This window comes from Cavia porcellus, unplaced genomic scaffold (genome assembly GCF_034190915.1).
Source record: "Cavia porcellus strain 051 isolate PalLab524CR breed Dunkin Hartley unplaced genomic scaffold, mCavPor4.1 scaffold_11, whole genome shotgun sequence".
Lineage (NCBI taxonomy): Eukaryota > Metazoa > Chordata > Mammalia > Rodentia > Caviidae > Cavia > Cavia porcellus.
The window spans coordinates 26,500,618-26,522,362 of NW_026947494.1; the positions used below are offsets into that span (position 1 = coordinate 26,500,618).

Genomic DNA, 21,745 nt, shown 5'->3' on the forward strand with positions numbered 1-21,745 from the left:
CAGAAGTGCTCACTGTGTGGCGGAGGATGGTTGAGTCCTTTCACAAAATTCTAATAGAGGGGAAAATGGCTGAAATAGATGCTGGGTAGGTAATCCAGTGCTCTCTATAATTCAAAATAAGCATTTTGTGCTCATGAAGTTGAGGCTTGAGGATCACAAGTTTGGAGCTAGTCTGGGCAGCTCAGCAACACTCTGTCTCAAAATAAAAATAAGAAAGGGCTGGGAGCTGGGCATGGTGGCACATGCCTATAATCTCAGCTCTCTGGGGGCAGAAGCAAGGATTGCAAGTTCAAGCCTAGCCTGGGCAATTAAGCAAGACACTATCTCAAAATAAAAAGGGCTTGGAACATATCTCAGAGCTCCCTGATTCACACACACACACACACACACACACACACACACACACACACACTACATTTCATAGAGTTGATTGCCCATAGTATACCCTATACTCTCATAAGGTATTCAGCTATTTAACTTCATTTAAATAAAGTCTTACCAAGCAGAACAAGCCAATTCACCAACAAAATCAGCGCAGCTGAGGGTAAAAACCTGTGGAAGAATGTGGTCCTGAGGTCACAGTTTGAAAGTCACCGACACATGACTTCTTAGGTGACTTCAAACATTTCTGTATTTCTGGTCTCCTCTCATCCTTTGATGCCATTGTATAATGGAGGTCTACTGGCTGGAGGCACTGGTGTTTACAGGGATGGGGCAAATAAGGGCATCCAGGGAAGGCAACTAGGCTGAGAGAAGCAGATTTGGGGACACAAAACAAGGGGCTGAGATGATAGGGAGCCAGGAGGAGAAGCTCTTTGGAGTGAGCTGGAAACTGGAGGCCGGGGGCCGACTCATGCACTGTCCTGCACAGCATAGCTGGCCGGGCCTATGGGTGATACTGGCTTCCAGGCGGAAGTGAATGGCCTTTTGTGGCAGGGTGGAGGTTCTGGCTTGGGTTACATTTGTCACAAAAGGCAGACAAGGCATTCTGGTCAAAGGCTCTAAGAGCTACATTTTGGCCTGGGTAGGTATAGGGTTGCCACATAAAATACTGGACACCCAGTGAAACTTGAATTTTGGGAATAAATAATATTTTAGTAGAAGAATGTTCCAAATATTGCAAACATACTGACATGCTGCAATATTAAAACACTCTTCATAGTTTAGCTGAAATTCATATTCCATTAGGTACTATGCATTATTTGCTAAATCTAACACATGACCCTTATATGGGTGAGCCCGAGGGATCTACTGGAACATTAGGACATTAAAGCTGAAAGTCTCCCCAGGACCCCAGTCTCAGTCATGGGGTAATGGGCACCTCTCATCTCACCAATAGTTTTCAGGGGTTTTAAAATATCCTTCACCCAAAACACTCCTTAAAAGACATCTGAACACCAACACAGCTCCCAGTTCTTGTGACTCTAAATCTCCAAGAATTGGCCGTAGCATACCCAAGTAATTCTGAAGCCCAGCCTGACTTGGGACAACCATTTCAGATTTTAAATTCCTGAGCTCAAAGACATTGCTTTGTTTATGGCACTTAGATGTTTGTTAAGTGATGCAGTGATTCTCTGCTGTCTTAACGAGTGTTTACCTTATGGAGCCCAGGACGACTAGAAGCATGAGCATCTTTCTTTCCACTTCTCTGGTGTCAGGACTCATGGGACAGAAATAGGTGGAAGGTGGAAGGGAGAGTCTTGGAGAATAGTAGGAAGACAGGATAGTGACCAGACTGAGCAGCAGATAGAGAGAGCACCTGAGCCTGCCAAGCAGGGGCAAGAGCGTCTGCATCAGGGAGGGAGGCCAAGATTTTAATCACCTCCTCAGGCAACAAGACTGGAGATTTCAAGTTGAGAACAAGTCCTCAGTTATTTTCATCTGATTCCTTTAGAATCTGACTTGGCACCACCCGCATTTTGAGCATTGCAAGGAAATTTATGCTGAACTTGGAGTCACTTAACCAGGATCCTTGAAGCATGTTGGAAATGCTTTGGTGGAACTCAGGGGGTGGCAGGTAGTGGCCCTTTTGCTGATCTTGGTAATTCCCCAGATGGATAGTGTGCCCAAGAACATCTATTTCCCACAGCACCTCTCTCTGCAGGTGCAGCAATGTACAGGCCTTCTGTCCTAAACCAGAACGTGCTCAGCTGTCTGTAACTCCCCTGTAAGAGCTGTGCCTGTGTGTTCTTTCATACAAGAAACCACAAAGGTATATATTTGCTTAATTCCAGGTTTCTATATTCCTGGAAGGAGGTAGTGTGTCTAATAGGGAAGAACCTGTGTTAGAATCTGAAGCGAGTTTTTCCAAGTGACATCATGGACACACAGTGCTCTGACTGTCGACCGAGTTACAGGTCCCCTTTCAATCTGTTTCCCCATCTGTGCAGCAGGGATGCTGCCACAGGACTGCAGGGCTCTGGGAAATGCTAACACTGCCTGGAATTCCAGCAGCATAAGGCTCCTCAGCAGGGCTCTGGGTCAAGAGTGGAAAAAAGAACATGAATTCCCTTGGCATTTCTTTTGTGACATTAGCTCATTCCTCTTGTCCTTGTCTCCTTCAAGCACTCACTGCACTTTCAGAGCAGATCAGACAGCTTGTAAGTGTTCATTGTGTGACCATGTTGTGGTTTTCTGTACTTGTACCAAACCTGGAAGATGTCTGTCTTTGTTCATTTGTGCTACTATAATAAAATACCTGAGACAGGGTAATTTATAAAGAAAATTGTAATTCTCACAGTTCTGAAGGCTGCAAATATGTTATGATTTATATCCAGATGTCCCTGCAAAACATCATGTGCACATAGGTAGGGCTTTGGGGTGGTAATTGGAATATGGCAGCTTCTAGCTTACTTGCTAGCAGCTCACTGTGGGTGTGACCTGGAAGAGCATACAGCCTTACCCTCTTTTTAATGTCTCTCTGCTTCCTGTGTGCCATTCCATGAGCACCGTTTCCTCTGCCACACCAGCTGTATAGGCACTGAAACCTCTTACAAACTGTGAACCAAAATAAGCCTTTCCTCTTTCGATTTGCCAATGTCAAATATTAAGTCTCTGCAGTGAGAAAAGCAACTAAAATAGATTTATGTGCCAGAGAAATGGAGTCATTGCTGTGACTATCTGACCATGTGGTTCAGAAGTCTTTGAAACCAGTTCACAGGAGAAGTATGGAAAGGTTTGGAGATGCCAGCTTTAGAAGCAGCCCTAAAATGCAGTAAGCTGAGCTTGATGGGAGATGCTTATCAGAGCGCAGAAGACCAGAAACTGATAGAAATGTGGTTAGTAAAGACCAGGTTCGGGAAGTTTCATTGGGAACAAAGACTCCATTGGCAGTGAGATGCCAGGTATGAATGTTATTCTCTGGCAGGAAATTTTTCTGCATCTTACCCATGTCCAGAAACATTATAGGAGATTGACAGACTAAGGGCAGTGGATTAATTAATCCAGTAGAAGAAATTCCAAGGCAGACTAAAAATAAGGTGGTGGCTTTTGTTGGTGGGTTTTAGCTGGCTCTACATTGAGAATCAAGAGCAAAAAATTCCATCTGGAAAGATTTGTTTCTCCAGAAAGAAAGTTCCAGTAAAGCTGGGTCCTGCAAAACTGGAGCAGAGGAGATCTTGATATCTGAAAAGATTACCAGTAAGAAGCATACAGTAGGTCAACAGGAAAAATGGCTTAAGTTGGAATCCCAGTAATCATCAGGGGCCCACCCTTCCCCAGCTCAAAATTGCAAAAGCAAAAAATTTTATTTTTGAGGTGAGAGCACCAGGGCACTCTGTTGGAGAAGTGGCCTGGGGAGTTGATTTCCCAGCGCTCTGTTCATCGTGCCATCCGGGTCCTTGGAGGCCTCTGCTACCACCAGCAAGATGCAAAGGGCTCAGCTACTGCTTCAGCTGGCAGCAGATCCTAGCATCATCCAGATGGTGCTGGTTTTATGTACATGAAGAATGCAGGAATTTTGAGACCAGGGACACTTGCACCCAGATCTCAGAAAAAGGCCTCGGAGGCCAGGCAGTGTACCCCTGAGAGGGCAGCGTGTGAAGCTGTGAGGGAGAACTGAAAGTAGGGTAGAGACCCCAGGAAGATGGAGATACCAGGAAAATGGACATCTGAGTAAAGCCACAAACAGTGAGAAAATGTGGCCCAAGAGAGAAGTCATGGGGACTGCAGTCACTACTTGGCAATACCTTAGAGCAGACTGCACAGGTGTTAGATGTAGAACTGCAAGATATGTTTCTACTGGGTTTCTGCTCTTGTTTTGGACCCATTCCTATCTTCCTATTTTCCCCTTTTGAAATGGGAACACTTATTCTGTGTTTTTATTTCTTCTGATTTTTATAGAGGCTCACAGATTTTGCCTTAAATCTTGGGGGAGACTTTGGACTTTTCAGTAATGGTGAAACTGAGGGCTTGGATAACTCTTGGAAATGGACTAAATGCATTTTGCATAAAGGGATGCACATGGGTTTTGGGGGGCTAGAGAAAAAATGTTATGGTTTATATCTAGATGCCCCCCCATACCTCATGTACTCATAGATGGGGCTTTTGGAAGGCCGTTGGATTATGGGGGCTTATAGATGACTTGCTGATAGGAGGTGGGATCTAGTCAGAAAGATGAGACACTGTGACCTGAAAGGGTGTATCTCTTTTCCCTGCTCCTCTTTGATCTCTCTCTGCTTCCTGTCTGCCATGTTTTGAGCTCCTTTTCCTCTGTGATGCCCCTCTGCCATGCCACCTTACCCTGGATCCAGTTGACTGTGGACTGAAATGCCTACAAGCTGAGCCAAAATAAACTTCCTTTCCTTTAATTTGAGGGTGTGGAGTATTATGGGTTCTCTTTGATGAGAAAGTAACTAACACAAAATCCACAATTAAAATACCAGTAGGGCACATGTCTGGAGAGGGCTGCTCTCTACTTCCAAGATGGTGCCTTATTGCTGCCTCCTCTGAAGAGGATGAATGCTGTGTCCTCACATGGCAGAAAAGCAGAAGCACAAGAAGCCTGAGGTATTTTCCTCCAGCTGTTTACATGGTACCAATCTATGCACAAGGTCCAAGCCCTCATGACGTGAGGTCATCCCAAAGGGCCATACCTCTTAATAACACTGCAATGGAGATTAAACTTCAACACAGGAATTTAGGGGAATATGTTCAAACCATAACAGTGTCCTTGGTACTTAGGGGCAACACTGAGACCACCTCCTCACAACCCTGAATTTAGAAATAAACAAGTTTTTGTTTTGAGAATTAAAGTGGTAAATGCAACAGGCACAGATGAATAGCCAGCTTCATGAACACCCATGAAAGCATATAGAAGCTAAAACTGGAATCACAGTAATCTTGGGGGATGGACTGAAATGTGATTATGCCTGTAATTCAGAGAACAGAAATTGGTCTTTACTGATGTCATGGTGTGCAGTTTGGAGAAAGTGGGTGTGAAATGAAGGGGTTGCTTAATGCAGAGAACAAGACAGAAAACCTGTGGGAGCCAGAAGCTAGCAATGCCTTCACCAGTGTTGTCTCGTAGAAGGGAGTCTTGTGGAACAGACAACTTCCCTGGCAATGCTGAGGCTGCACATGGGGGTGGGTGGCTGACGCTGCCCCAGCTGGGCCTCTCCCAGGCTCACCTGTGCTCCTTTTTCTGAAGGTTGCCTTCCCTCACATCCTGCCCTCAGGGAAAACAGGCATCAGCTGGGCCAATGCAAACACTCTGCCCACTTAATAATTGCATTTCCAATTGAAAATCAGTATGTGCACTTTGTCACCGGTAATTGTATAGAGGGTAACTTTTTAATGTGCTCACAGAATTCGTGATTTTAAGCTCAAGGTTCTAAAGACATGAATGGAAGGAAATTCATCAAGATAGACGTCAACTGTGGTATTGGCTTGCCCACAGCCTTCCTCAGTCATATCTTTTTTTTTTTCTTTTAAAAACAAAACAAAAAAAAAAAAAAGAGCAAAAACAAGGACACAGAATTTCAAAACAAAATAACAGATTAACTCTGGTTAATATATTACATATTGTCTTCAAAGTAGTTGTTCAGATTACATAAAAGTTGATCAATCAAACAATGAAAGCACACACTATTCATTTTGATGAACCAACAGATATTGCTAGTATATACATATTCATATATACATACATGTACATATATACATATACATATACATATATAGAGAGAGAATCTTTTTTTTTTTTTTTTGTCTTTTTCCTTTTTATCTGTACCAGGGATCAAACTCACAACTGCCTGCTTGCAAGGCAGGCGCTTATGCTGCTGAGCTAAACCTCCAGCCCCTTGAGAGAATCTTTTTCCTTCTTTTTTTTCTCCTTTCCCTTATCCTAGTTGTTCTTTCCTTCTGAACAGTTTCTTTCCCTTTCACGATATTGTACATTTTGGATCTTACTTTTTCAGTTTTTTACCCTAGGGAGACAATATAATATTTATACATGCAAGTCAGATTTATTTCACATGTGAGTATGGTCCCAAGCTGCATCCATTTATCAATAAAGCCTCAGGTCTATGCTTCTTTATAGCTGAGTAATACTCCATTGTATAAAAATACCACACTCTTTTTATCTATTCCTTGGTTGATGGGCGTTTGGGTTGTTTCGAAGATTTTGCTATCACCCGATATCAAACTCACAACCTTGCACTTGCCAGGCTGGCCCTTATGTTGCTGAGCTAAATCCTCAGCCCCAGCTATTACAAATTATGCTGCGATAAACATGGGAGCATATATATTGGTGTGGCATGATGTTTTCAGTTCTTCTGGGAAAATACCCAGAAGAGGAATAGCTGGATGAATGGGACTCCCAAGCCTAGTTTTCTGAGGAATCTCCACACTGATTTTCAGAGTGGTTGTACCAGTCTAAATTCCCATCAACAGTGGAGAAGTGTTCATTTTTTTCCCAAAGCCCTGTGATCATTTGTTACTGGTTGGTTTCTTGATGATAGCCATTGTTTCTGGAGTGAGATAAAATTAATTAATTAATTAATTTACATTTCTTGAATGACCAATGATGTTGAACATTTCTTCGTATATGTATTCACTATTCATATTTCTTCATTGAGAAGTACATGTTTATTTTTGGATTGGGTCTTTGAATTTGGAAGGCCTGATTTTTTAAAATTCTTTATATGTTCTAGATATAAGCCTTTGGTCTGAGGGACAACTGACTAAAATTTTTTCCCATTCTATAGGTTTTCTTTTCACTCTGTTGACGATTTCTTTTGATGTGCAAAAACTTTTTAATAAAATGAGATCCCAGTTGTTGATTCTTTGAAGTACTTCGCGTGCAGTTTGTGTTCTGTTCATAAACTCTTTGCCTACGCCTATGTCCTCGAGATTTCTATCTACGTTATCTTCCAGTAGATTTAGTGTTTCTGCTTAATGTTTAGATCTTTGATCCATTTTGACTCCAGCTTAGTGCATGGTGATAAACATGGGTCTAGTTTAAGTTTTTGGATGTGGAAAGCCAGTTTTTCCAGCACCATTTATTAAAGAGGCTTTCTTTCTTCCAGTGAACCTGTTTGGCCCCTTTGTCAAAGATAAGGTGGCTGAATGTTTTTGTAGTTGTGTCTGCCTCTTCTAATCTGTTCCACTGATCCTCAGGTCTGTTTTTTGTTTTTTGTTTGTTTGTTTTTTGTCAGCACCATGCTGACTTTGTCACAGTAGCTTCCCTAGCCACATCTTTTAACTGTGTCCTGTACTTGTGCCTCTGTGACAGCAGGATCTTCAGTGATAGTGGTCCACCTCCGCAGTTTCTCCTGGCCTCTCCAGGGTCACTGTGGGAGTTCCCTGGGTAGAACCCACTTGGATCCCTGCCGTCCAATCCTCTCTATGTATGCCATCTGTGTCTTCTCTCTACTTCATTTCTCTCTCATCCCTATTAAAGACCAAGAGGGTGCCTGAGTGGCCATGGAGCCACCGAGGGAATCAAGGGGTCACAGTCACACTCCATGGTCTTCCTTTCCTTAATTCTGAGTTCCTGGCTGGAATGGGTCAGATGAGGATCCTTTTTTTTCCCATGGACTTTGACTTGCCTTTTCATTGTCCGTGGCCTTTCCCATAGGAAGGCTTGGGAAGGGGGAGCTTCCCAGAGAGACCTACGACCGAACCTTTGTGCTCCGTGATCTTTCGGTTTCCTCTGAGGATTCTCTGTGTCAGGCATTCCAGTTCAGAGTCCTGGAAACAAGCGATCCAGGGAGAGGCCAGAGCCAGCCCCCACACCAGTTAGGTCCTTGCCAAGTTAGAGGGTCCGTGGGGCATTAGTGGAAACTGAATTTCCTGTGTACCCCACCCTCCAGGCAAACGCCTCTCTACTTCTTGAAACCTGGGTTTTTCTGCTGCTCTGAAGAACGTTTATTTAGTGTGATACATTTCTTCTTGCCTTCTGCAAGAAGCTGGGCTGGGGTTATGTGCACATGAATGTAAAACCATCCCTGCCCCCCCCCTTGTCTTGGCAGATACTCAACGTCTGATAAAGCAATTTGGCTCATCTCCTCCCAGTTTAAAACTTCCATGTGCTGTGTGTGTCCTTTGTAATGAGGCTGGTGACTCCATCCTGGTCTTGCTAACTCAGCTCCAAAGTCCATGAGAATGGTAGAGCTGGAGAGAAACTTCATAAAAACCACCTCATTTGAAGATAAGGAAACTGAGGTTCAAAGATTTTAAATGCCTTGCCTGGGGGCCTACAGCTAGCTAATAGAGTGCATTACCAGCTATTATAAATATTTGGATTACTGCTAATTAAAGATGAGGTCAGATCCTGTGCAAGTTACATGCTAAGAATTTAGATATAAGCTGGCATGGCACATACCTGTAATCCTAGCACTCTGAAAAGCTGAGGCAGGAGGATCACAAGTTCAAGCCCAGCCAGGGAAACTTAGAAGACCCTGTCTCAAAATAATATATTTTAAAAAAAGGTTGGGGATTAGTTCAATGCAAAGGCCCAGGGCTCAATCCCCAGTACCACAAGTTAATTCATCAGTTATAGCAGGTAGATTACCTGTGACACAGTCTAAACTCCTGAAGCATCTAAACAGAACAGTGGTTCTAAAAGGATTTATGAAATAATTATTCATTTTTTTTAAAAAAAAATCATTCCAGTGCAATCAAAGAAGTTATTAATTCACAGAACTTATTAACAGTAATCAAATAACTTATTAACTTACTAAACTTATTAGCTATATGTTGATGCTATGATCTATAGGATTGGTGGCATCGTGACTGCCCAGTTCCTGCAACATAGGCTAGATGTAATGGGGCCAGATATAATGGACAGCCACAGTGACTGACTTGGCAATGTGGGCCTGTCTTACTGTACATTTCTCTCACTTGTAAAACTAAAGGCTGGTAGGGTAACCCTTGAAGTCCCTACTATGTCCTCATATTCTGTTTTTTGGTTTGTTTGTGACAAGGTCTCACTATATAGTTCAGGCTGGTCTTGAACTCACAGCATCAGTTCTGGGATTATAGATGGGTAACATACCCATCCCCCCCCCCGTCCTCAATTACTGTAATTTATATTGGAACATATCTCTTGCTTCCCAAAACCCATCATGTACCCATAGATACACTTTATATGACCCTTAGCACACTTTATTGTTTCTGTTTATTTTATTGTCTCATTCTCCAGTGGAGCTCAGCCTGCACAAGGCTTCATGTTTTCTTTGCTGCCCTAGCACAGTGCCTGGTATAAGCCACTCTTGTTCATGAAATACAGGCTAGATCAAACTCCTTGGTTTTGTGTGCACTGTTTCCTGCTAGCCCCAAGTCAGCCACATAGATGAAAAACTAGCCAGTACCTTTGTCCTCTAAAACACAAGCCCACTTAATGGAGTCCTGATAATTTGTATTGCAGTGTTTCCCAATCAGTTGTAGGCTTGCCTGTAACACTACAAATGTCATAATGGTGCTGATAAATCAGTAGGAGAGCTTGTGTGTGCTTTCAACTCTCTAAGGGGCAGAAACATGTTTTGTATTTTTAATTCAATTTAATTTAAGGTGTGTGTGTGTGTGTGTGTGTGCGCACATATATGTGTCTCCAAATCAAGGTAATAACTCAATAACTGCTAATGGGCAAAGTAGCAAGCTGCAGCTGAAAGACTCAGGATTATGCTATATTCTGGGTCTTCAATCTGACAGACAAGAGCTAATTAAAACTATGCATTAATTAAGGATTTTATTCATCTAACAGAATGTTTAACAAAGTAGAGGCCTGTTTTCCTCTCTTGTAGTAACAGTCTGAAGAAGTGAGTTGGTACAGCTTACTAAAGGCTGTCAGGCCTTTGCCTTATGATTGGTCACAAAGAAGTTGCCAAAGCTCCACATCACATGCATTTTAAGCAAGAAAATAGGTGAGGGTAGGAGTTGCGGGGGAGGCTACATTTGAAGTTTTAACCAACAACTTCGTGGAGTGTATCTTATGATCACCCTCCTCTGAAGGGGAACCAAGAAACAACTTTTTGGCTGGGTACTTGCTCCACAAACACAGTGGGTTTCTGTTAGGAAAAGGGGAGAAGGAATAATGTATAGGCAAGTTATACTCTGCTATGGTCCCCTTCTCTGATTACTCAAACATAACTCACTGCCATGCATGGCAAAAACTCCTCATTCCTGAGAGGTGGCTCCCAAACCTCATCCAGTCATCATACTCAAGTGGGTACTGTATGGTTTTCTCTACCAGTTCTAGATGTGACTTCCTGAAACAATCCCCAATACACCCAACATACAATCCTGGGGAAGGAGTGAAGTAACTACAATAAAAAAAAAAAAAAAAAACTTCCATTTATAAAAGGAGAACAGAAAACATAGCAACAACTATCCGTTACAATGATCAAATCTTCCAGGGCAAGGTGGGAGTCTATAGATGGCCAAGTTGGCAGCTGTTTGGTCTGTGGATAGAGCCCTTGTTTATGATCATCTGTCTTGATTACTTTTTTTCTTCTTGCTGAAACAAAATACCTAATGCCAAAAATTAAGGAAGGAAAGGTTTATTTAGCTTACAGTTTGTGGAGGTTTTAGTCCATATTAGCTAGCTCTAAGGCAGGGTGGCATGGCAGATGGCAACTGTTCATGGTGGCAGAAGACAGAAAAAGCAACAAGAGCCAAAAGGTGAAGACAGAGAAGGCAGGCTTCTTTCCCTCCCTCATATTGTATATAGGTTACCCACCCCAGGGCAATGTAGCACCCACACCTATAATTCCAGTATTGGACCATGAATCAATCACAAATTCTAGAAGCCCACCCCCATGACCTCATGAGGCTTTGTGGGGGCATCTAGACACAAACTATAGCACTATCCTTGCCTCTTTCTGGGAAGTTATTCTTTATGCATGTTTTTCCATGGCCACCTCTTTCATAGATGTGGGGAGGACTAACTTTTTAGGGATGAAACACATTTCTAAGTCTATTTAAGGAAAGAAGGAGGGAAATGAAGTGTTTTAAGATGGCTCTAGGAGTTGAGCCACTCCAGGTGGTTGCTAGCAAGGTTGGGCAATGTGAATTCCTCACACATATTACTAAGCATCTAGTATGTGTTTCTGGTCAATTCCTGATGATTCATAGCCTTTACTCTCTAACTCATGAGCTGTTCCCATCTCTCTCGATTATAACTAACATATGCTACTTACTGTGTGTTGTGATATGTCTGTCCATCTCTGAATGCCCATAGAATCGATGTGCTCCCGATTTTTGCTGCAAGAGACAAACCACTTACCAGCAATCTATAATTTTTTTCTGTCGGGCCCCCTAATTCTATAACCTCAGCAACACAAAATAGCTTTTCAAGGTAAAGCAATTGGCAGTTTGACCAAATTATTTCACATTATATTACTAGGGTCACCACTTTCCCATCTTCTACATCCAAGTCCTTGACACCTGTATGGTCAGCCTCTCTTGCTCAGCCAATTCCACTGTAGAGGGCCTGTTAATTTTAGTTTTCCTACTTCTAGAATGAAATTCTTTATTTATTTGAGGTTTAATTCAGCTAATTGGCTGGATTTTGAAAAATTCACATAACAGTGAATGAAACAACATGGGGATGTATTTTTTCTTTCTACTTTCCTCTCTAACAAATGTTGGTGTCAGCCCCACCCAGCAGCTACTACTTCCATCTCACTGGTCAGAATGTCATATAGCAATCCATTCCTGGAAGAGCAGTTGCATTGTAGGTGAATACATTGCTAGCCCACAAATAAAGGAAAACAGGATGGATTGCAGATGAGTGGCCATAAGCTTCTAGCACAAGTTATATGTGTGCCCATCCTATAAGGTTCTTTGGTGGTCATGCAGCAGGGATCACTGACTGGGTATGGGCCTGGGTACAGTGGGGCTGGGTAGGTTGAGATTGTCAGGAACAGGCTGATTTAGAAGGAATAAGCCCAGGACAAGCCTCATCAATCTATCATCAAACTCACTTCCAACAAAGAGACTGTGTGAAAAGTCCCCTTTGAAAGTTGTAAAAGGGTTCTGGACATATTTAAGAGCTTACCTTCCTAGAAATTCAGACTTATGTTCATTTGTCTTGATCAGCCTAACTGACATGCAGGGGGTCTCTGTATTCTAGAACAACCTAAGTGTCAATCATCACCATAGAAAGAGTTCGTTTTCTCACAGTATTTCTAAGCTTGGCCATTGGTTCCATCTTTGTCATAGAGATTCAGAAGAAAATCATGAATTTTTGCATCCTACAACTTTTGTCTCCTCTTCCTTCCTTTGAGAAACTATTAAAAGCAACCAATTTCTAGACCAACCCCAAAGCTATCTCCTCTAGGGACACATTTTTTCAAACTTCTGATGAGAAGTTATGGCTCCTTTTTGGCTTACCATAGCGACCAGCCACCTGGCCAGCTGCTGCAGGTGTATCTTTTTAATACACCCAGATTCCCCTTTTGAAATCTGCCCTGTGCCTGGCACACCACTGGTCCTCTAGTGAAAGGTTCATTGAATTCCACTGCCAAATATCCTTCTCCATCAAAGAAAATTTTCACCTCCATTCTCCATAAACATAGAAAAGCGGTCCCTTTCACCCTTTCCCCTGAACTTCACTTTCGCCTTGAGAAAGTCAATATAAACCGTGTCATCTAAGGTGAAAAACATTCTCCTGCTTCTCAGGAAGTGATTTAGCAAGAAATAATAACAAATGGAAGAGGTGTCAGAAACCATGTCAATAATATATGACCTTATTACTCAGTCACCAAAAAGAGATTTCCAATATAGTGTATTTTGAGTTTCCGAAGAACCTGAGTGTCAGCTCTTAATTGGTTTTAAATAAATCAAAAGTTTAACAAATATCTTTTATATAACAGAGTTATTAAAAGAAAACGCAGAGGAAATCAAAGAAAAGATAATCCATATTTATACAAAGACTTCTTTGGCCAAAATAAGTAATACCTCTCACTGAAAATAACTTCACACACAGACATATTAAAATCTTTTATATATATTAAAATCATTTGAAGAAATCAAAATATTTTCTGTTAGACCTAACAACATCTATAGCTGTTTCCTCATCTTTAAAACGAGGAAATTGAGCTAAATGATCTCTCAGGTCCTTGGACTCAACAGAGATGTCATCAAATACAATGACAGTGTCCAACTCATCAGTCTATACCCTAACTTAATTCCAAAGTCATTCAAAATCTGAAATTTTCTGAGCACTAGCCTGCTGCCACAAGTGGAAAATTCCATACTATGAAATTACTAAAAATATTGCACAGTTCCCTTTATGTTGTATGCAGAAGGTGGGTAGGAAACATAAATGAATTTCATGTTTAGACATGACTTAGCCCCAAAATATTTCCTTGTATACATGGAGATATTCCATAATCCAAAACCATCTGAAATCCAAGGCACTTCAGGTCTCAAGGATTTCAGAAAAAGGATATTCAACCCTTACTGTGAAAAATGGGCTTCTTCCACAAAACCCAGGGAAGCATTCCAGGGGGCAACATGTTGCCCTTTAAAAGACAGACTGGACATCTGCAGCTTATTATTATTTTTATTTGTTTATTTTTGTACTGGGGATCAAACTCATGACCTTGCACTTGCCCAGACATCTGCATTTACAAATACTGACACTGACATTCATCTGTGATGGGCCTGTATGAAGAGCCAAAAGCTTCGTCTTCTGAAATCAATCCATTTCATCAGTGAGCAGGACTTGTGGCCCCAGAAGCCTACTGCATTAGCCAACTAGTAGCCTACTATATAGAATTCTGCAACTAGAGTCCAATCTCAGGCACACATCCATGATAATTTAAATTAATTTTGTTAGCCTGAAGCTGACAGCTTTAGCATTCAAAAGAAATGCTTAGTTGCTAAGGTAATTTATTGACATGCTACTGGAATCTACCAACTCTGTTTAATTCCCCCTCCAACAAATTCATCCATTCTCAGTAGAAGTGACATTATGCACCCCTCCGCAACCTTCCCAGGGTCTTCTTTTGTTTTTGTTTTTGTTTTTACAGGCTCCCAGTTGGAGGTGAGTTTGATGGTATATTGGGAAATGTGTCCTGGCAAAAGACATTTTACTTTTGTGCTGCTCAGTGATACTTCCTAGTGAACACTTCTGTGTGAGGGAAGGAAGTGTGTGTGTGTGTGTGTGTGTGTGTGTACAGCATGCAGGAGCCACACTGGGGAAGAAGCCACACTGGGGAAGAAGGAAGTTCCTGGTGTCTAAGACGCAAACCTGGTCCTTCTGTATGTAATCTGGAGGGCCATATGTTCTATGCCAGAAGCTCACTGTTGTAACTGAAGTTTTTGTCTTTTGCTCTTCCTCTTTCAGGCGTGAATGAGCCCAAGGGAGGCCACGCTGTCATTGCTGCAAGAGTACCCAATCTCCATGGCACTTGCATGGATCTTGCTGTGAAAAGAACCAAACAGGGACTTGCTGGAAACTTCTTGGCTTCCCTTGCTGAGTGTTCTGAAGCCATTGTCTCACTGTTGTTCTGATTGTGTCCTGTCCTTCTCTTGCCAAGGCCAACAGCCTCAAGGAGGCATTCCTGGGCCCATCCACCAGCCTGAACATGAACACGGGCAGAACTGATGACAGCCAGGGTTCCCAAGGGACATGGGGCCCCGAGGGGTCTGGCCCTCAGCAGCAGGACCTCTCATGATGCTGGTGTCCCGGAGTGAGCACCATGCCCATCACCCAGGACAATGCCAGGCTGCACTTGCCCCTCCTCTGTCAGTGGCTGCAGAACAGCCTGCGGGAGGGCGGGGATGGGCCGGAGCAGCGGCTGTGCCAGGCGGCCATCCGGAAGCTGCAGGAATACATCCAGCTCAACTTGGCGGTGGATGAGAACCCGGTCTCCCCTGACCACAGCCCCCCAGAAATGGAGATCTGTACTGTGTACCTCACCAAGCAGCTGGGGGACACAGAGACTGTGGGCCTCAGTTTTGGGAACATCCCTGTTTTCGGGGACTATGGTGAAAAGCGCAGAGGGGGCAAGAAGAGGAAAACCCACCAGGGCCCTGTGCTGGACGTGGGCTGCATCTGGGTGACAGAGCTGAGGAAGAACAGCCCGGCAGGGAAAAGCGGGAAGGTCCGGCTGCGGGACGAGATCCTCTCCCTGAACGGGCAGCTGATGGTTGGAGTCGACGTCAGTGGGGCCAGGTAAGTGAGGGGTGCGCCAGGATATGCACAGGGCTGCAGACAGGACCCCGTGCTGTGTTTATGCCTGGTCAGCAGCTGCAAGTCACAGCCTCTGCTGATAAGAAGCTGATGGCCATTATCTTCTTCAAGGAAAATACACTGAATTGAAGCACCAAAGGTAGGACCCAGATGTGTTTCCATTTGTCTATCTCGTATCACTTTAGAGACAACAGCTCAGGGCCACCAGCCTTAAAATCCAGAAACCCTTTCCTAGAAGATCCACTTGAATCTCATCAGAATGTTTACTGAACACTTTTAAGCACAGTTCTATTTTTTACCCATGTGGCCACCCACCGTGATACTAAGTTAAGACTGGACAGCTTTGTTGTTTCCTAGGTGAATGAAGAGGTCTCTAAAACCACTCTCGGGTTCAGGGATTCACTAGAAGGACTCAGAGAACTCCACGAAGTTGTGATAGTTATGGTTCATTACAGTGAAAGGAGACAGATTAACATCAGCAAAGGTACAAAGCACAGAGCAGGGTCCAGAGGGATGTGTGACAACATGTAGAATACCAGCCAGGGAGCTCACTCAAGGCTTGGTGTCAGGGTTCTTGGGGCTGGTCATGTGGGCATGAAGGACCCGTGTGGCTGACCTTAGTTACTCAGTCTCTAGTCCCTTCAGAGATCAAAATACCTTGTGACCCAAGGCCTGTGCCATAAACACACTGTTAGCAGTGTAGCTTAAATCCCTATGGGTACACAGAAACACTCTTTTCAGGCAGATACTCCAAGAGTTACATGTTCCCTCCCAGGACTGCTCAAATTCCTTTCTTTGGAATGTTCATGCGTTAAGTATCACATACCTGCTCCATTTGCCCTCTACTATGTGCCCCTGGAGTCCTGGTCTCTCACTGCCTCATAACAACCACAAAGTTAACATGTCAAGAGAGACCACCCTGATTTTTCAAGGTTCGTTTCTTATCCCCCTTGAACAGTTATAAGAAGAACCCTTTATTGAGCAGTGTTCAGCATAGGGAACATCTGCCAACCACTGCCTCACTTAATACCTACCACATCTCTGTAGAAAACAGTTTTGATGGCCACACGTAACTTGCCCAAGATCACACCTGGCAGAACCAGGTGTGATCCGGACCCCATGGTTTACACTCCTAACCACTGTGGCCTGGTACATAATGTCACAGATGGTTTATAGGTGCACAAAATACCTCCTCAGCATAATTCCAGATTCCAAAGAAGAAAAAGAGTAGCACCGACTAACAGGCTTCTGCCTATCCAAATTGATGAGGAATGATGGTCCCTTTCCTCATCTTATAAATAGCAATTCAGTTTTTATATAGAATCAACTAATCCACTTTTCATGACTATAATGAAATACCAAAGGGAGTCTACTCATGAAGAAGAGTTTGAATAGTTCACACTTCTGGAAGTCCAAGATCAGTCACCCCACTGGACAAGCCTCTGGTGGTCAGTGTCCTGACAAGAACACAGATGTGAGCTAGAAAGCTTGTCAACAGCTGGGAAGCCATAGAGGGACTGTGAGGTCCCCCAAGCCCTTTGAGGGTGTCCCCAGTTGATCTAAGGACCTCATGCTAGAACCTACCTCTTAGCAGTCCACACCACTTCCCAGCATTGCCACATGCACCCTTGGGAGACAAATCACATGAAATCCCTTTGGCAAACTTCCATCTAGGCAGGGCGTTAGGGCTAGCTGCACTCTGAGATTTAGGTATCCAAGGCAGTTGGTTCCAAGACGCTCAGTGGATACCAGACTCTAAGAACTCTCAGCTCCTTTTATATAAAATTACATAATATTTGCCTACAACCTGTGCATATCCTTTTGTATGCTATAAATCATTCTTTATAAGACCTAATACACTGGAAATATTACATACATGTTCTTATACTGTATCATTTAGGAAATCATGACAAGAAAAAAAAGTCTGTATACATTCAGTTCAGATACTATTTTTTGAATGTTCTTAAATGTTCTCTTTTTGTTCATTGTAACTAGCAGTTTCCTTCAGAACTAAAATGTTGCAACTACCTATGTGGATTTTTTCCTATAAAGTGCTGAGAAGGATCTAAGGTTTTGTGGAGACCCCAGTGCACCTCTCTGCTCCTCACTTGAAGGTTGCTTATTCACACTTATTTGTAAGCAGCAGATTTCAGGGATCAACAGGCCAACTTCTTGTCTACCCTGCCACTGGGATGAATCATACACAGTATGAGATGCTCTTTTGGCAAATCTGATCTACTCTGTCTCTTGAGTTTGATTTTGCATTCAAAACTATCTTAAATGATGTTATGGGTTGGATTATGTTCCTCACAATTCATGTTGAAATCCTAAACCTAAATACCTCAGAAAGTGACCTTATCAGGAAGTAAGGAAATAGATGTAATTAGTTAAGATGAGGTCATCCTGGAGCAGAGTGGGCCCCTAATGCAATATGACTGGCATCCTCATAAAAGGCAATTATGGACACACACACCCAGGGAGAATGCCTGGAGAAGACTGGAGTTGTGCTACCATAAGTCAAAGGACTACAAAGGCTAAGGGAGAGGTAACCTGGAGCAGAGTCTTCCCCAGCAGTGGGGAGAGTGTGGCCCTGTTGACACCTCGTGTTGAACTTTTAGCTTTTGGAACTCTGAGATAGTAAACATTTGCTGCTTAAGTCACTCAGCTGTGGTACTTTGCTACTTCAGGCTCAGGAAACTTAACACAGGTGATCCTCTGAACCTGTTCAACCTATGTCAGTTCAATCTTCAGACAGTTTGCTCCCTGAGACAATTTCCTCTGGCGACTTTAGAGCACTGTAAGTATTTTTGAGAACGGCATGTGTTGAGTGTGGGAGGAGCAGGTGCAAAAGAAAGATGAGGTCATGGTTGGCTTATTCCAAAAACTAGTTTAGGGTCAATTTGGAATGTTCATCTCTGAGGAATGATCAGAAAATTCACAGCCATGGATGGATGTGGCAGCTCCTCCATACCCCAGGTTCAGGAGGGGACCTAAACTTAAGACCACCCCCAAATTACTGACTTTTCCTGCCTTCTTTGCTGCTGGTCTAGCTAGTAGGCTCCCCAAGGAGTTTTAAAGTTCTTGTTCTTGTGAGTGGTGACAGCTTCATTCTTGTGTGAACTTCCAGAGAACTTTCTGGGTGCAGGAGGGAAATCAGTGGCGCTTGATGTCACTGTTGCTTCTTGCAGTCATAGCTGGTGACATATGAAAGGAAGTTTGTTTCTCAGCTCTATCGGAACCACTCCGAGAAGATGGGATTTTTTTGCGGTATTCTGTTTACTTCTGTTTGGTCCAAGAAGAACTGGGAAGGTTTTTAGATTAGTTCCTACAAGGAATACTTTGGAAGCCCAGTCCCTCCCTCTGCTAGGTTTTTTTTTTTTTTTTTTCTATAAGTAAATCAGATCTGTTCCCTGGGGACAGATTGTTCTAACTTGGTAATGCAATGTGGAATTAATTAAATGAAACCCACACACCCAAACAAAAATAAATAGACTTCTCAAAAAGTAAAAGGGCCAACATTTTACTTTTAAATTGTAACTTGGACATTTTTATACATTAATAAATGTGAAAGGAGCCAAGCACACAGGACAGAAGCCTCAGAGAGAGATGGCTCTGGCTTCCAGAGCTGCTTGCTGGCCTCTTGACCATGGACAAGTTACCTCAGTGGTAGAGGCGGGTTCTACATATTTCCCCAGAAGGAACATGTGATGGATGAGAGATGACCTACTTGATGTCCTGAACTACAGCATCTGGCACATGCTGGGAGTTCAGTGCAAAGTAGCTTCTGTCTTTTTTTTTTTTTTTTGGTACCAGGGATCAAACTTATGACCTCTCACTTGCCAGGAAGGTGCTTATGCCGCTGAACTAAATCCCCGGCTCCTAAAGTAACTTTTAATACTGTACCCAGCTGGTCTCAGGAAATCTGAACCCAGAACCCATCCTGTACCTCAGAAAAGGCCTTAGAGTTTGGGAAATGAGAGGACACCCACATTCTACCAGCCAGTCACAAGAGAGGCAAATAACAGTCTTCAGCCCAGAAACTAGAGTGATATTCAGGTGACAGTGGTCTCCTTTCATCTCCAGAGGATTCTTTCCAAGACCCCCAGTGAATCCTTGGACGGTACCAAACCCTATCTGTGACATGCAAAGCTGTACATGCATTCTTGTACATGATAGCTATGGTAAATTTTAATGCATAATTAGATATCATAAGAGATTGACCACAATAAGTAATAATAAAATGGAACGAGTATAACACTTTGCTATATTGCTACAGGAATCCGGTCTCTCTCTCTCTCTCTCTCTCTCAACATATGCTATGTACTGTACTGTATTTTTGGATCGTAGTTGACTACAAATAACTAAAACCCATGAGTAAGGGGAGACTGCTGCATGGTAGAGCTGGTTGACCAGGGATACTGACCATTTGGAAAGGATGCTAGTGCATGCAGGGACAGGATCCTAGAGCCCCCCTAGCCAGACAGCACCTTTGGGGTCCTGAGATGTATGGATCCTGTGTGGTCCCAGGAGAAGAGCCAGGGTGTTGCATAAGCAGATGGGCATCTGGGGACATGGGAAGGGGATACCTGGCATAGAGCATTACCTACTGTGAAGGCTGGGTAAGCGTCAGCCCTGACCAGAAGTAACCTTTAGCACAGTTCCCCACTGCCTTCAAATTGTGTGTAAAATTAAATTTAGGGTTGGTACAAGCTTAGACTCTGGTTACCCATGGCAACCTTGAGTTCTGTGTGGATTATAGCAGATTTTAAACAGAGTGTCAAGAGGCTGTGAGAAGGTGTTGCTTGGAGAAATGACTGCAGGTAAGAGATGGGGAGAGAAGATGGCCAATTATAGCTCTCTGGGGCCCTTTAACACAAGGGTCCTGCCTACCTGAAATGCCCAGAGGCACCCAGTGTGTGTGTGTGTGTGTCTGTGTGTGTGTGTGTGTGTGTCTGTGTGTATAGTAAGTAAGAGGTGGTCATCATGATGACCTAGAGACATTAAGGAACGGTTAAATTATATTCAGTGTGCTATTCAAGAAGCCAAAGAAGCGTGTAATACACTTTAGAAAGATTTCCATTACAGAAGGTTAAAAAGAAAACAAGTTTCAGCATTTAAAATTCAATTATCTGGAAAGCTTGCCATGTGGAACAGTCCATTCCCCAAGGCTGCAGGGTAGATGGAGCATTATGGGACCTTAGATTTGTGTCCCACTTCATTGTTTTGAGCCTGCTTTCTCCTCATGCTCTTTCCTTTCACGACCTGGTTTCTGGAAGGCGCCTTGAGAGTTCATCCAAGTCCTGTTTTCTCATTGTACCACGGAGATAACAGGCTTAGGGAAGTAGTTGAGGTCAGGTATCTTCATGGAGAAGAAAGAAGCGTGAAATTCATGCTATCTGAGTGAGATTCTAGAACTTTCTTCTCAACACTGTAAATAGCAACTAACGAGATTAGGATAGTTTTGTGTAGTTTATTGTTTATAACCAAAACAAATAGAAAATTAAATCTTCTACATGTTCGGTAAGTGAATGAGGATTACATCTAGAACCTTCGATGAATTCAGTTTATAGCAACTTCATGAAGCATCTAATTGATAACCCTAGGAAGGGACTGAGGAAACTTGCCCTCCCTCAGCTCCGGAGTGCCTGGGGCAAGGCTGTGGAGACTCTGAGCGCCGTTGCCTGCCACCTTGTGGCTGAAATGGGGCATGGTGTCTCAGTCAGATTTATCACCCGCGCAGCTGTGTGTGTTTCACAGCTGCCCTGTTGGGTGATGCTTTCAGCCTTCAGAGCTGTCTCTAGAATGGCAACACCTGGGCCATCTGCAGGCAGAAAATGACTTGAGCTCCACCTGTGCTTGACTCATGTGTCCATGTCATTCCCAGAGATGCCGTTTCCCCTCCCCATACCCGGCCAGGGCCCCCAGGTTCCTGTAAGTAGATGAGAACCTGATCCCATAAGCCCACCTGTAACCCTTCCCTGGTTTCCTGAACTCCAGCCTCTAGCACTCAGAAAGCCCTTTAAGGAAAGTGTAACAGCAATGGCTCCTACTGTGCTGGCCAGTGGGATGGGACTTTCAGAAAACCGACAAGGTTGGCCTAGGCCA

The 21,745-nt window shown here is 43.3% G+C and overlaps 1 protein-coding gene across 4 annotated transcripts in view; it reads left to right on the plus strand.

The window, feature by feature from the left end:
- Pdzd2 (PDZ domain containing 2) overlaps positions 1 to 21,745 on the plus strand; it is a 370,241-nt gene that overhangs the window by 109,380 nt on the left and 239,116 nt on the right. For all 4 annotated transcript variants that reach the window (XM_063258033.1, XM_063258030.1, XM_063258032.1 and 1 more), the window contains one exon: positions 14,792 to 15,622. In XM_063258033.1, the coding sequence (XP_063114103.1) occupies positions 15,147 to 15,622 (476 nt within the window). In that variant the 5' untranslated portion in view covers positions 14,792 to 15,146. The remainder of the gene's footprint in view (positions 1 to 14,791; positions 15,623 to 21,745) is intronic.